Source organism: Triticum aestivum, chromosome 6D, assembly GCF_018294505.1.
Source record: "Triticum aestivum cultivar Chinese Spring chromosome 6D, IWGSC CS RefSeq v2.1, whole genome shotgun sequence".
Classification (NCBI taxonomy): domain Eukaryota; kingdom Viridiplantae; phylum Streptophyta; class Magnoliopsida; order Poales; family Poaceae; genus Triticum; species Triticum aestivum.
The window spans coordinates 184,574,264-184,588,935 of record NC_057811.1 but is presented as its reverse complement, the minus strand read 5'-3'; the positions used below and the strand labels follow the sequence as shown (position 1 = coordinate 184,588,935).

The 14,672-nt window shown below is 41.1% G+C and overlaps 1 protein-coding gene across 4 annotated transcripts; it reads left to right on the top strand.

The window, feature by feature from the left end:
- The first annotated feature begins 218 nt into the window (after positions 1-218).
- On the top strand, positions 219-4,941 carry LOC123144408 (heterogeneous nuclear ribonucleoprotein 1). Of its 4 annotated transcripts, none has more exons than XM_044563538.1 (8): positions 219-410; positions 505-711; positions 791-831; positions 2,943-3,106; positions 3,237-3,339; positions 3,411-3,580; positions 4,017-4,134; positions 4,279-4,941. In XM_044563538.1, exons 2-8 carry the CDS (start codon positions 527-529, stop codon positions 4,581-4,583), a joined length of 1,086 nt encoding a protein of 361 aa, XP_044419473.1. In that variant the 5' UTR covers positions 219-410; positions 505-526; the 3' UTR covers positions 4,584-4,941. The 4 variants fall into 4 exon arrangements, with proteins under 4 accessions (XP_044419473.1, XP_044419472.1, XP_044419470.1 ...); XM_044563537.1 differs by having other exon boundaries at positions 4,276-4,941; XM_044563535.1 differs by having other exon boundaries at positions 4,017-4,941.
- Positions 4,942-14,672: the final 9,731 nt, after the last annotated feature.

Below are 14,672 nucleotides of genomic sequence, written 5' to 3'. Positions count from 1 at the left end.
CTCCTCGATGTAACATCTCTTCCGTGTCCATGCAAAAAAGAAAATACCTTGTGTGTGTAGGGGGAACTCATTCCTGCTTGAGTAATAGTACAATGGTTTTATCCTTAAAGAAAAGGAATAATAATCCATATATATGAAGGAAAATCCTAAGGTCCAAGAGGCCCTTATCATGTAAGCACCTCCTGATGTAAAAAAAGGGGAATAAACCCTTTTCGTTTTGCTCATCCTCCCGTGCACGACTTTATAAGGGCCTCCGGAGCCAGTTCCGCGTTGGACTTGACCTCGCGCCGCCTCTGTTTTTCCTCTCCCCACCTCCCTCCCTCCCCCTCTAAACCCGCACCAGAAGCAGCGCTCCTAGGGTTTGCTCCTGCCACAAACCCTACCACCAGATTGCCCCGATTCCGGCAGAGGTAATCCATCGGCCCCTCGTGCCCTCTCCCCGGCCGCGGGCTAGTATTTCCTTACCTCTTCGTGTGGGCGCTCAGATTCCGCTGGTTGTTGCAGGCGGCGGCTGCGAGCTGGTGGCATGGCGGGGTACCCGGAGGACAACCAGCACGCCATGAACGGGTACGAGGATGAGGTCGAAGAAGTGGAGGAGGTCGACGAGGAGGGCCGCCCGGGCCGGAGGGGGCGGCGAGATGGGGGCGATGGTGGCGGCTATGGCGACGCCGGTGGGGATGACGGGAGGGCTGGGGGCGGTGACTCGTCGGGGTAAGTGATTGGGACTATTGTTTTTTGTTTGTCTTGGATTCGAGGAGTGTTGGTGTACTGATGTTTGGAGTCTTTGCAGGAAGATTTTCGTCGGAGGCGTTGCATGGGAGACAACTGAAGGTATAAGACGGCTCTTGTTCTTTCTTTCTACTTCATTCATGTCTAGGGCTGTTACATTCGTTCAAATGCCAATCTTTAATTGTCCAGCCTTTGTTAGATTCTTCATCTTGATAGAAAATCTGAAGAGAAAATTAGCTAAAACATGCCGTTCATCTCAGTGTTAGAAGTAGTGTTTGTTGAATACACTGCTGCAAATTTTCTAATGGCAGATCCGCGGATGTTAAGATATCCAGAAGTGGTCAATTCTTGTTTTACATTTTGAGGATTGGTGTAGCTATGATAGATTGATCCTATTCATATGTTTTTTTGGGGGGTTGCACGTTTTGGTAATATCGTAGGTAATGCAAATTACTTAAATAATGTCTGTGGTTGGAATGTGTACCTATTAATCTTTTGTCAATCAGCTAACACGAAAAAGTGATGTCTCGGTACACGGGTTGTAAAACTTTCATGTGCATACTGGTCCAGTTGTTTGTACTTAGAAACAGTTTTGGACATCTCGCAAAGGATAGCTGTTTATACTTTGTTTTGCACTGTTGCTTTCGGGTTCAGTATAGTTCGGTTATTGCATTTGTTTGTAATCCCATCCTAACGGAAAATTCCGTTATTTGTCTTCCGTTGTCAATTATATTAGCTCGATAACTTTTGCTTGAGGGGTTAGTCCTGGTATTTGATTCGAGAGAAACATCGCAAACGTAAAGGTAATGGAGTTACCAGCACGCTGGTACCGTAGACGTAAACGAACGAAACTCAAACTTGTTTGGTAGCGGACTGTAACATAATCAATTCGTCTCCAGAAAAGAAAAAAGCTAACAAATCTCAAAGGAGCAGCCACGGCAGGGCTCTCTCTGGGCCTGGCATGGTCGTGATTGCTGATGCAGAGGGGTACCACACGGGGACGTCACTGATGCAGTGGGAAGTCTGGCGGACCACGGACACCAGGGGCTTGTCAGCGACCGCGGCAAGCAGCACGCCCAGCGGCGACGCCCTGTAGACGTTGTCGTCGCCAATGAACTCCTCAAAGAACAGGAGCGGCGGGCACCTCGTGTTGCTGAGCTTGGCGACGGCGATGTCCACGTCGGCCTCCATGAAAACCACGCCCTTCTCGGCGCAGTCCACCACCAGCTTCCGGCCGGCCTCCTCGTGCAGCCAGCCGGCCTGCATGTACTAGTGCACCAGCGCCTCTGCCGTGGCGCTGGCTGAGCCGTCGGCGGCAACATGTCCAGTGATGGCGGACATGACTTAGGCGGCGGCGCGTGGGATGGTAGCATGTGGTACGAGAGAGGTGAGATCAGATTATTACGGCGTTCGTGGCGCTTCATGCGGAGGCCACAGAGCAAACGGGAGAAGCATCGTGCGATGGTTTCCGATTACACATCATATTGGGTGTAATGAGATTACAACTAGGCTGGGACCTGATACCGCGTTATCTCATTACAGCCGGGTCGATCCAAACAAGATTCATTGTTATCCCTTACCAGCGTAAACAGATGATGTTACAGATTGGTGAACCAAACACCTTCCTAGTTTTTGCAAACTAATACTTGGACCACTTATGAATCATGTCTTGTCTAATTTTTAGTTTCGTTTAATATAAGACTATGGTATGTTATACAGAAGATCAACAAATCTGTGGTCAGTGCATTTAACCGTATCTATCTGCATCCTGTCTTAAGTTTATATTGTTATTGATAGCTTACATATATTTGGATGAAAGATGCTCGGGCAAGAACAACTCTCTTTCATCTTTGCATCTCCTTTATTTCTTCTTTATTAGTTATGTTAGAAATTTTCACTCTCGCATGTTGCACAGTAGTCTCCTTTGAATTCAGCCATATGCATTTGGTTCATGCATTAATATACTGATTGTTCTTAAATGAAGTTAGGAATGAGTCAGTTTTTAAGAACAGGTTTTTCTAGTACTGTTTGTGTGTCTATTGGTGCTCTTGGTTTCTGAGTAGGTTAGCTATTGTTACTGCTTTTATATGAAACGTTTCTAGCTTGTTACAAACACTGGTATTTCTTCAATACTCCCTGGTTTCTTTTTATCAATCAAGTTAATTTTCTTTCCCCAATTGACAATTGTGTATGGTTTATTTGTTTGTATGTAGAATCATTCTCCAAGCATTTTGGGAAGTATGGGGCTATAACTGATTCTGTAATTATGAAGGACAAGCATACTAAGATGCCTCGTGGATTTGGATTTGTTACATTTTCTGATCCATCTGTAATAGACAAGGTTTTGGAGGATGAACACAATATAGATGGAAGAACGGTAGGATATCTTAATCTAGATTGGCCGTTATGTGGGACCTCAGTGTAAATTTTATTCTTAGTTAATAGTTGCACAGTTGATTTGGAGCGTTCAGCTTCTCTGTATCTCTCTCAACTTATGAACTATTCAGGTTGAAGTCAAAAGGACAGTCCCGAGGGAAGAAATGTCCTCAAAAGATGGCCCCAAGACAAGAAAGATCTTTGTTGGTGGGCTACCTTCGACACTAACCGAAGGTATTAGTTGCAAATGACCAATCTTGAACCTATTTTGGTTATGGTAAAACTTACAAGCTTTGTAATTTCAGATGATTTGAGGGATCACTTTTCCTCGTATGGCAACGTGGTTGAACATCAGATAATGGTGGATCACAGCACTGGGCGTTCAAGAGGTTTTGGTTTTGTCACTTTTGAAAGTGAGGATTCTGTCGAAAGGGTCATATCTGAGGGAAGAATGCGTGATCTTGGTGGGAAGCAGGTCTGTATTTTCTCCCATTTCCAAATCTTTTTATTCAGTAGTTCTTCCTGAGCTCCATTATCTTAATACTCCCTCCGTTCCATAAACGACAAGAATTATGGAACGGTGTGAGTAGCAAATATGTATGGTAGGGATATTTGAGATAAACGAGCATGAGGATTTCTGCACCCAACTGCTCAGTATGAGATGTGCTCCAAAGTGGTCTAAAAGCTTCTGATTGTGGTTCATCTTCTTGTGGTTATTTCTGCCACTGTATTGCACATGTCCTTTTTGTATTTAGAGATTTTTATGGTATTTTCTTGCCGAGCCAATGGATTGGAAACTTTTATCTCAGATGCATCTACTCGCTGATAGAAGATTATTTGTTTTACCCTCAAATTGAGCTGCTAGTTTGATAGTGCTTTTAGTTGACAAATCAGAGTAATTTTCTTGGCAGGTTGAAATAAAGAAGGCTGAACCAAAGAAACATGGAGGTGATCACAGTAGCAATGGGAGATCTAGTCACTCTGGTGGTGGTGGTTACCGTAGTTCTTACCGTAGTGGTGGAGCTGCTGGTGGTGGTGGCAGTAGCAGCGGTGGTGGTGGTGGTGGTGGCTATGGCTATGGTGCTGGTCATCGATCTGCTGCTGCAGGAAGTTATTATGATAGCACGGGATATGGTTATGGTAGAGGAGGCTATGGCGCCGCCGCTGCTGCTGCCGCCTATGGAGGCAATGCTGGATATGGATCTGGTTTTGGTGGTGGCTATGGTGGCTCTATGTACGGTGGTGCTTATGGTGCATACGGAGCATATGGAGGCGGTGCCTATGGTGCGGGTGCTTACGGAGGCGGTGCCTATGGTGCGGGTGCTTACGGAGGTGGCGCCTATGGTGCTGGTGGATATGGTGCTGGTGGATATGGTAGTTATGGGGGAGCAGGAGCAGGGGCGGGGGGTGCTGCTGGTGGTGGTGGTGGGAGTGCAGGTGGTCGGGGCTCTAGCAGGTACCATCCCTATGGGAAATGAGTGTAAACCCCTGTGGTTTTTTCTAGGATGCAATAAGCGCACTCATCTACATGGGATCTCCTAGAAGTTGGGCATTCATCTTGAGTTACCTAATCAGAGGCATCAGAACATTTTTGGTTTTGTTGAATTAAAGTCGTAACCGGGGACAAGTGTAATCTTTGTTGCTGAGCCTGCCCGTAGTTTGGTGTAGCGGTTACACATTAAAGCTGTGTTGTATTCTTTAGTTTCCATATGCAGAGCGTTAGGAGACCCTGAAAACAAAGCCTTTCGTGTTAGGAACAATATTGGTTTGATAGAACTATATTTGTGCTGTAAGAGATCGTCTTTGCAAGCAGCTAGTTGGTGCCATCTGAGCTTATATGTAGGGAAGCCTTTAAACTGTTTGGTTTATGCTTCTGGCGGGCTGTTTGATGCATTTTGATATGGTAGGTTATGTATATAGTCATTGCTAATCTTCGGAACCCAGGAACGCGTTCTGGGTGTAAAGGAAAATGATTTTATGACTTGTTTGCAAATTTGATATATTGTCTGCTAACATTTGCCCCTGTTCTGTCGACTTGTTTTCACTCTGAAAACATCTGATCATCAGGAGTTAAAAGCCCTGAATAAAAGGGCATCTCCAACGGCCAACCCAGAATGCCCTGTTTATTTTTTACACCCAGAATAATTAAAGATAAATCCTCCTTTATCCGCACAACCTTGCAAATAAACTAGTGGTTGGGTCCGCCATTGCGGGCCGCTTGAGAGGAAGCTATGCGCATCTCATCATCATGTCAATTTTTTTTTTAAATATTCTCGCGTCACGTGCGCATCACAACCATCTAAAAAAAAAGTTCAGAAAAACTTCTCTCAATCTCTCTACCATTTAAAAAACTCTAAAAAAAACTCTCTCATCGTGACCAACCAGCATGCGCCACATGGTGTAGCTAGTTGGCCATCAATCTAATGCCTCTATTTAATGAGATTGTTGCAGTATGCTGATGTCACTGTGGGTCTCGAGCATCCCGTTTCAAATCCAGACGTCTTAATAATATAACTGCTTAAAGAATTATGATGGACTTCGCATACCTGGTCACCTTCTTGCATTTGATAGTGTCATGAGTAGTGTTGTGTCTTTGGCAATTGGTTCTCTCAAGTGTTCCAGTCCAAGCACCTTGACCTGATGACCTATAGTTCACCAACAAATGATTTGTGGGATTTAAATTTTTGCCATCAACCATGTCTTGCAATTGAGTGTGCATCACATTGTTGTTTGTACAACATTAGAAACCAATTAGATCATTTGTTAATTAGTTATAGTTAACAACTAAACCTTAAGTTACGAATGGGCTTTTGGGCCTGTCACTTTGATTGTGAAGGAATTTTCTTAGTTTGCACAACATATCACATCTGGTGGGATCTAGGGATCAGTGGGAGGCATGGCTTGAATGGATGTGACGCCCTGATTCAATCGTACACTAATCATACACGCAAATGTGTACGATCAAGATCAGGGACTCACGGGAAGATATCACAACACAACTCTAGACACAAATTAAAATAATACAAGCCTTATATTACAAGCCAAGGGCCTCGAGGGCTCGAATACATCAACTCGAAAACACAAGAGTCAGCGGAAGCAACAATATCTGAGTACAGACATAAGTTAGACAAGTTTGCCTTAAGAAGGCTAGCACAAAAGCAACATCGATCGAAAAGGCAAGGCCTCCTGCCTGGGAGCCTCCTAACTACTCCTGGTCGTCTGCGGTCTCCACGTAGTAGTAGGCATCGGCGGTGGCATCTGGCTCCGGGGCTCCGACATCTGGTTGCATCAACCGGAAAGAAGAAAGGGGAAAAGGGGTAGCAAAAGCAACTGTTAGTACTCATCCAAAGTACTCGCAAGCATCAGATCTATACTAAGTATGCGTTGGTATCAAATGGAAAGGTTGTATCTGTGGACTAAACTGCAGAATGCCAGAATAGAGGGGAGAGCCTAGTCCTATCAAAGACTAGCATCTTCAGCATCTTCAGCGGTCTTGCAGCATTAGAAGAGTGTAGACTAGCATAAAATAAAGTAGTAGTAGTGTCATCAACCTCGCCCAGAGATCCTTCCTCGACCCCCTGCGAGAAAGCAATCCTAGAGCCATACTATCCATTTCTCATCACAAGTATCCAGTTCTAGTTGTATCGATCGGGATACAACTCCAAATGTCCGTTACCGTAGGACAGGCTATCGATAGATGTTTTCTTCCCTACAGGGGTGCACCAACTTACCCACCACGCTTGATTAACGCTGGCCGAACACACTTTCCTCGGTCATGCCCGGCCTCGGCCAAACGATAAGCCGCAACCCGACCTAGGCTTAATAGAGAGGTCAGCACGCCGGGCTAAACCTATTATCATTGAATTTCATTAGAGAATTTACCTCTACCACCTTAGGCAGTGGTGGTGTATCAAGCCCATGTATTTCTTCAATAGGAGGTAAATTTTTAACATCCTCAGCTTTAACACCTTTTTCCTTCATAGATTTCTTTGCCTCTTGCATATCTTCAGGACTGAGATATAATATACCCCTCTTCTTTGGAGTGGGATTAGGCGGTGGTTCAGGAAGAGTCCAATCATCATAATTTTTCAATATGTTGTTCAATAATTCTTCAGCTTGCCCAATAGTTTGTTCACTGAAAACACAACCAGCACAACTATCTAGGAAATCCCTAGAAGCATCGGTTAGTCCATTATAGAAGATGTCAAGTATTTCATTTTTTTAAGAGGATGATCAGGCAAATCATTAAGTAACTGGCAAAGCCTCCCCCAAGCTTGTGGGAGACTCTCTTCTTTAATTTGCACAAAGTTAAATATTTTCTGTAAGGCAGCTTGTTTCTTATGAGCAGGGAAATATTTTTCAAAGAAGTAATAAATCATATCCTGGGGACTACGCACACAACCAGGAGCAATAGTATTGTACCAAGCTTTAGCATCACCCTTTAATGAGAAAGGAAATAACTTGAGGATATAGTAATAGCGAGTTTTCTCATCATGAGTAAAAAGGGTGGCTATGTCATTCAACTTAGTAAGATGTGCCACAACAGTTTTAGTTTCATAACCATGGAAAGGATCAGATTCAACCAAAGTAATTAACTCTGGGTCGACAGAGAATTCATAATCATTATCATCAATAAAGATAGGTGAAGTAGCAAACTTAGGATCATATTGCATTCTAGCATTCACAGATTTTTCTTTATACTTGCATAATAATTTCTCTAGATCGTCTCTATCCTTACAAGCAAGAATGTCTCTAGTTGTCTCCTCATTCATAACATAACCTTCCGGTACTTTTGGAAATTCATATCTAGGAGGGCTAGTTCTAGTAGGTGTTTCAAGATTTTCAGTTTCAAGCTCATCATCAGTTTCAACAACATCATGTTGTCTTACTCTAGCAATTTGTTCATCAAGAAAGTCACCTAGTGGCACATCATCGTCAAGCAAGGTACTAGCATCCTCATAAGTATCATTCATAGCAGAAGTAGCATCATCAATAACTTGCGACATATCAGGATTAATAGCATGTGGTGGTGTTGCAAGTTTACTTATAACAGAAGGTGAATCTAAAGCAGAGCTAGATGGCAGTTCCTTACCTCCCCTCGTCTTAGAGGGATAAATCTTAGTCTTAGCATCCTTCAGATTCTTCATAGTGATAAATTTATAATAATCCCAAGTGACTCAACAAATATAGCTATGCTCCCCGGCAATGGCGCCAGAAAAAGGTCTTGATAACCCACAAGTATAGGGGATCGCAACAGTTTTCGAGGGTAGAGTATTCAACCCAAATTTATAGATTCGACACAAAGGGAGCCAAAGAATATATGCAGGTATTAGCAGCTGAGTTGTCAATTCAACCACACCTGGAGATTAATTATCTGCAGGAACATGATCAGTAGCAAAGTAATATGATAGTTTTGGTAATAGTAGCAGCAGCAATGGTAACGGTAACAGTGATAGCAGTAGTTTTGTAGCAAGTGCAACAGTAACGATAGCAGTGGTAACTTAGCAAGAACAATACAAGATAAATTCGTAGGCATTGGATCGGTAATTTGTTGGATGATATTCATCATGTGATAGTCATAACCTAGGGCGATACGGCACTAGCTCCAGTTCATAAATATAATGTAGGCATGTATTCCGTAAATAGTCATACGTGCTTATGAAAGAACTTGCATGACATCTTTTGTCCTACCCTCCCATGACAGCGGGGTCCAATTGGAAACTAAGGGATATTAGGGCCTCCTTTTAATAGAGAACCGGAACAAAGCATTAACACACGGTGAATACATGAACTCCTTAAACTACGGTCATCACCGAGAGTGGTTCCGGCTATTGTCACTCTGGGGTTGCCGGATCATAACACGTAGTAGGTGACTATAACTAGCAAGATCGGATCTAGAACATGGATATAATGGTGATAACATAAACGATTCAGATCTGAAATCATGGCACCCGGGCCCTCATATGTCTCCAACGTATCTATAATTTATGAAGTATTCATGCTGTTATTTTATCATTCTTGGGGGTTTTACAATCATTTTATAGCAACTTTATAGCATTTTTTGGGACTAACCTATTGACCCAGTGCCCAGTCCAGTTGCTGTTTTTTGCTTGTTTTTTACATCGCAGAAAATCAATATCAAAAGGAGTCCAAACACCACGAAACTTTTTGGAGATTTTCTTGGACCAGAAGGAACCCAATGGGCCAGAGCTGCACTTGGAGGGTGCCCCGAGGGGGGCACAACCCACCATGGCGGGCCCCCTGCCCCGCCCAGGTGCGTTGTGCCCACCTCGGTGGCCTCCCGCACCCCCTCTTTGCACTATAAATTCCCAAATATTCTGAAACCCTTCGGGGTTAACCTAGATCAGAAGTTTCACCGCCGCAGGCCTTTGTAGCCACCGAAAACCAATCTAGACCCTTTTCAGCACCCTACCGGAGGGGGGAATCATCACCGGTGGCCATCTTCATCATCCCGGCGGCCACCACGATGAGGAGGGAGTAGTCCACCCTCGGGGCTGAGGGTTTTTACCAGTAGCTATGTGCTTAATCTCTCTTTCTCTCTCTCGTGTTCTTGAGATGTCATGATCTTGATGTATCGCGGGCTTTGTTAATATAGCCGGATCACATGGTGTTTTCCCCTCTCTATCTTGTTGTGATGAATTGAGTTTTTCCCTTTGAGACTTCGTTGTTATCGGATTGAATAATTTTATGGATTTGAGAACACTTGATATATGTCTTGCAATTGAATACTCATGGTGACAATGGGGTATCGTATTGATTCACTTGATATATGTTTTGGCACTCAACTCGCAGATTCCCGAGGTGACATTAGGGTAATCTATGCATAGGGGTTGATGCACGTTCTTGTCTTTGTTTCTCCGGTAGAAATCTTGGGGCACTCTTTGAAGTTCTTTGTGTTGGATTGAGTATTATGAATATGAATTTGCTTTGGTGTAATTTTAGTACGAAGTCTAGGATAGATCGAACGGAAAGAATAGCTTTGTGTTATTTTAGTACGAACTCTTGAATAGATCAAACAGAAAGAATAGCTTTGAGGTGGTTTCGTACCCTACAAACAATTTATTCTTATGTTCTCCGCTAGATAGGAACTTTGAAGTGATTCTTCATCACACTTTGAGGGGTGGTTATATGATCCAATTATATTAGCACTATTGGGAGATTGCACTAGCGAAAGTACGGACCCTAGGCCTCATTTTTAAGCATTGCAATACTGTTTTTGTGCCTGTTTACTATTTGCTACCTTGTCGTTTTCATTTATTCATATTATAAAAGTATATTTCTACCATCCATATTACACTTTATCACCATCTCTTCGCCGAACTAGTGCACCTATACAATTTGCCATTGTATTGGGTGTGTTGGGGACACAAGAGATTTCTTGTATTTGGTTGCAGGGTCGTTTGAGAGAGACCATCTTCATCCTACACCTCTCACGGATTGATAAACCTTAGGTCATCCACCTGAGGGAAAATTGCTGCTGTCCTACAAAACTCTGCGCTTGGAGGCCCAACACGTGTCTACAAGAATAAAGTTGCATAGTAAACATCAAGCTCTTTTCTGGCGCCGTTGCCGGGGAGGTGAGTGCTTGAAGGTATATCTTTAGATCTTGCAATTGAATCTTTTAGTTTCTTGTTTTATCACTAGTTTGGTTTATAAAAAGAAAACTACAAAAAATGGAATTTAGATTGCATCCTATTATTGATCATCTTTATAATATCTTTCTTGGAAATGATGGTTCGGAAATTTGTGCTCAATTGTTAGAAGAAGAAGTCAATAAAATATTTGGCACAAAATATTTGAATGATGAGCATGATTGCAATATTGCTAGTATGAATTCTTTGAATATACATGATGCGAATGATATGCAAAACCACAAGCTTGGGCATGCCATGTTTGATGAGTATGATATGTTTGAAGATTTATTTGCTGGAAATAATGCTTGTCCTAAGCTTGGGGATGCTTTTCTTAATGAATATGATCCTTTGATTCCTTCTACTTTCGATAAGAAAATTTATTATGATGATAGCATGCCTCCTATTTATGATGATTACATTGATGAAAGTGGATTTGGAGAGGTCATGACTTAATTTAGTGATACATCCACTATTTTGGAAGAGGTTTCAATTGACTATGACAATAAAGTTGCTATCTATGATGATTATTATGATGACATGTATGCCATAAAGAGTAATAAATTTTCAATGCTTGTGCATCATGAAAAGAGTGTTGTATGTGATAGTTATATTTTTGAATCCATTCATGATGGCTCTGAAAATTATTATGAGAAAGGAACTTACGCCCTTACATATCTCAATAATATCAAGTTTCTTCTTTATGTGTTGATTGTTTTGAAGCTACACTTGTTTTGCCTTCCTATGCTAGTTGATTATTGTTCCCATAAGTTGTTTGCTCACAAAATCCCTATGCATAGGAAGTGGGTTAGACCTAAATGTGCTAGTCATATGCTTCATGATCTCTCTTTATGTTTCAATTCTTATCTTTTATACGAGCATCATTGAAATCATCATGCCTAGCTTAAAAGGCATTAAAGAAAAGCGCTTGTTGGGAGATAAGCCAACACTTTTACCTACTATTTTTGTGTGTTCACATGATTATGCTACTGTAGTAATCATGTTTTATAGCTTTTGTTTCAATAAAGTGCCAAGTAAAGCCTTTGGGATCATGTTGGGTGATAGTTGATTTAATCTTGCTGAAAAACAGAAACTTTTGCGCTCAGGAAAACAATTCTCATTTTTAACAGAAGCGTGATAAAATGCTGATTCTCTTTGCATAATATTAATAGATAAATTGCCCAGGATTTCCTATTTTTTTCATCATTTTTGGAGTAACAGGAGTGTAGTTGTAGTACATATTACTACAGACTATCCTGTTTTTGACAGATTCTGTTTTCAATGCATAGTTTGCTTGTTTTCTAGTTTCTATGGCTTATATTGCTCAATATAAATTGTAGAAATGATATGCTACAGTGGGCATTGTGTGAGAACAATTATGAATCTTGTCTTTGGCAGTACCAAAAGTGGAATGGTTTGCTCTTTATCATACTAACCTATCTCACAAAGTTTCGTTAAGTTTTGTGTGATTGAAGTTTTCAAGTTTTGGGTGAGATATCGATATGAGGAGAATAAGGACTGACAAGAACCTAAGCTTGGGGATGCCCAAGGCACCCCCAAGGAAATATTCAAGGAAGATCCAAGCAACTAAGCTTGGGGATGCCCCGGAAGGCATCCCCTCTTTCGTCTTCAACATTATCAGTAACCTCACTTGGAGCTATGTTTTCATTCGTCACATGATATGTGTTTTTCTTGGAGCATCATTTTATTTTGTTAGGATTTGCTTGTTGTTATTTAGAATAATGTTTTGCATCTTTTATTTCAATAAAAGTGGCAATGCTAGCATTTACTATGCTTATTTTGCAAGTCTATATGTTGCTGTTTGAAAACAGAAAGTTTACCACTGTTGCAAAAATTCCCTAGAAAAGTCAGGACATGATAAAATGTTGAAACTTTTTGCACAATATGCTCTGATAAATTTTCTACAGTGTGTTAAATTTTCAGAACTTTTTGAGTTGAATAAGTATTGATACTCTTGCATTCTTTAGAGACTGTACTGTTTTTGCAGATTGCTGTTATGTTTGCATTGTTTGCATATGTTTGCTTGTTTAATGATTCTATTTGAGGATAGGAGTATTAAATATGCAGAGGCATTTAGCATGCAATGCTGAATATAATTTTAGTGATTTGCTACAGTAAAGATTGATAAGGTTTTTTGCATTGGTTTATACTAACTTATCTTACGAGTTCTTGTTGAGTTTTGTGTGGATGAAGCTTTTGAGATTTAGGAAACCGTGATATGAGAAGAATTAAGGAGACACAAAAGCTCAAGCTTGGGGATGCCCAAGGCATCCCAAAATAATATTTCAAGAAGCCTTATGCATCTAAGCTTGGGGATGCCCCAGTAGGCATCCCACCTTTCTTCATCAACAATTATCGGTTAGTATCAGTTGAGCCTAAGTTTTTGCTTCTTCACATGAGTGGTGCTATCCTTGAAACGTCATTTTATTTTTGCTTGCTGTTTTAATAAAGTACTTAGATCAGAAAGTTTTTTTAAATAAAATAGAGTCCACAAATAGTTGCTAGGAAGGCTAAGTAAGCGACACTCACATCCCGTCAACAAAGCTCTTTTCTACGGAATTACTCTTGTGCTTCACTTATATCCTATGAGTAAATTGTTGAATAAATTGAATGTCATGAAGTTGAAATCATATCATGCCTAGCGGTAGCTTCACATTGGGTTTAGAAAGTGAATCTTTTGAGGCTTGACAATCACAATATTGGTCATACAAGCAATTCACGAATAATTAGTATAAGGAACAGAACTTTCGCATGAAAATACACTATCTTGGAAATCTTTTGTGATTGTGGTCCCCCATCAAAATATTATATGCCAGAATTGTTGACGTTGGACAAGGAAGACAACGTAATGATTTATGTTTGTTCATATTCACATAGAAGTTATATTGTCATAGATCCTTCAAGATGTGGTGCTTGCCCCTATCTTTGCTAGCCAAAAATTCCGCACTAAGTAGAGATACTACTTGTGCATCCAAAAACCCTTAAACACAAATCTTATTTTCAAGTGTCCACCATACCTACCTATGGATTGAGCAAGATCCTTCAAGTAAGTTGTCATCGATGCAAAAAGGCAATACAAATTGCTTCTAAAAGTGTGAGATCATTTAGTGTAAGAAAAAATTGAGCGTTGCACGAACTTGTGATGGTGAAGAATAAAAGCAACAAACTGCATAATAAAGGTCGCTATCACAAGGGGCAATGTAACGTGACGTTCTTTTGCACTAAGGGGTTGAGCATACAAACAATTAAGCGCATGGCAACCTCTGCTTCCCTCTGCGAAGGGACTATCTTTTACTACAGTATTTACTTTTATGCAGAGAGTCAAAGTTTTTCTCTCTATTCCTTTTTATTTTTCTCTTTGGGCAAACATCATGTGGTGAGGAAAGATCTAGGCACATATGTCCAGTTGAATATGGGTAGCATGAGTTATTGTTGTTGACATCACCCTCGAGGTGAATACGTTGGGAGGCAAAACAATAAGCCCCTATCTTTCTATGTGTCTGGTTGAAACGTTTTGCTCATGTGTATGCGGTGAGTGTTAGCAATCATAGAAGACTATAAGATGGTTGAGTATGTGGAGCTCTTACTTAAACTCCGTTGAATAAGTTGAATTGCAATTGCTTGGTGACTAAGAACATAGGTTGTTGAGTTTCAAGAGAATTCATTGCTTGAACCTTAACATGTGAATTGGTTGCCACTATAACATGATAAATTTTATGAGAAAAAAATGATGTAATGATGCTAGGAAAAGTGATTGAAATTATCATTGATCAAACTTATGCACTTTGCTAGCATTCACACTTCATAAATTATTTCTTTTATCATTTACCTACTCGAGGACGAGTAGGATTAAGCTTGGGGATGCTGATATGTCTCCAACGTATCTATAATTTA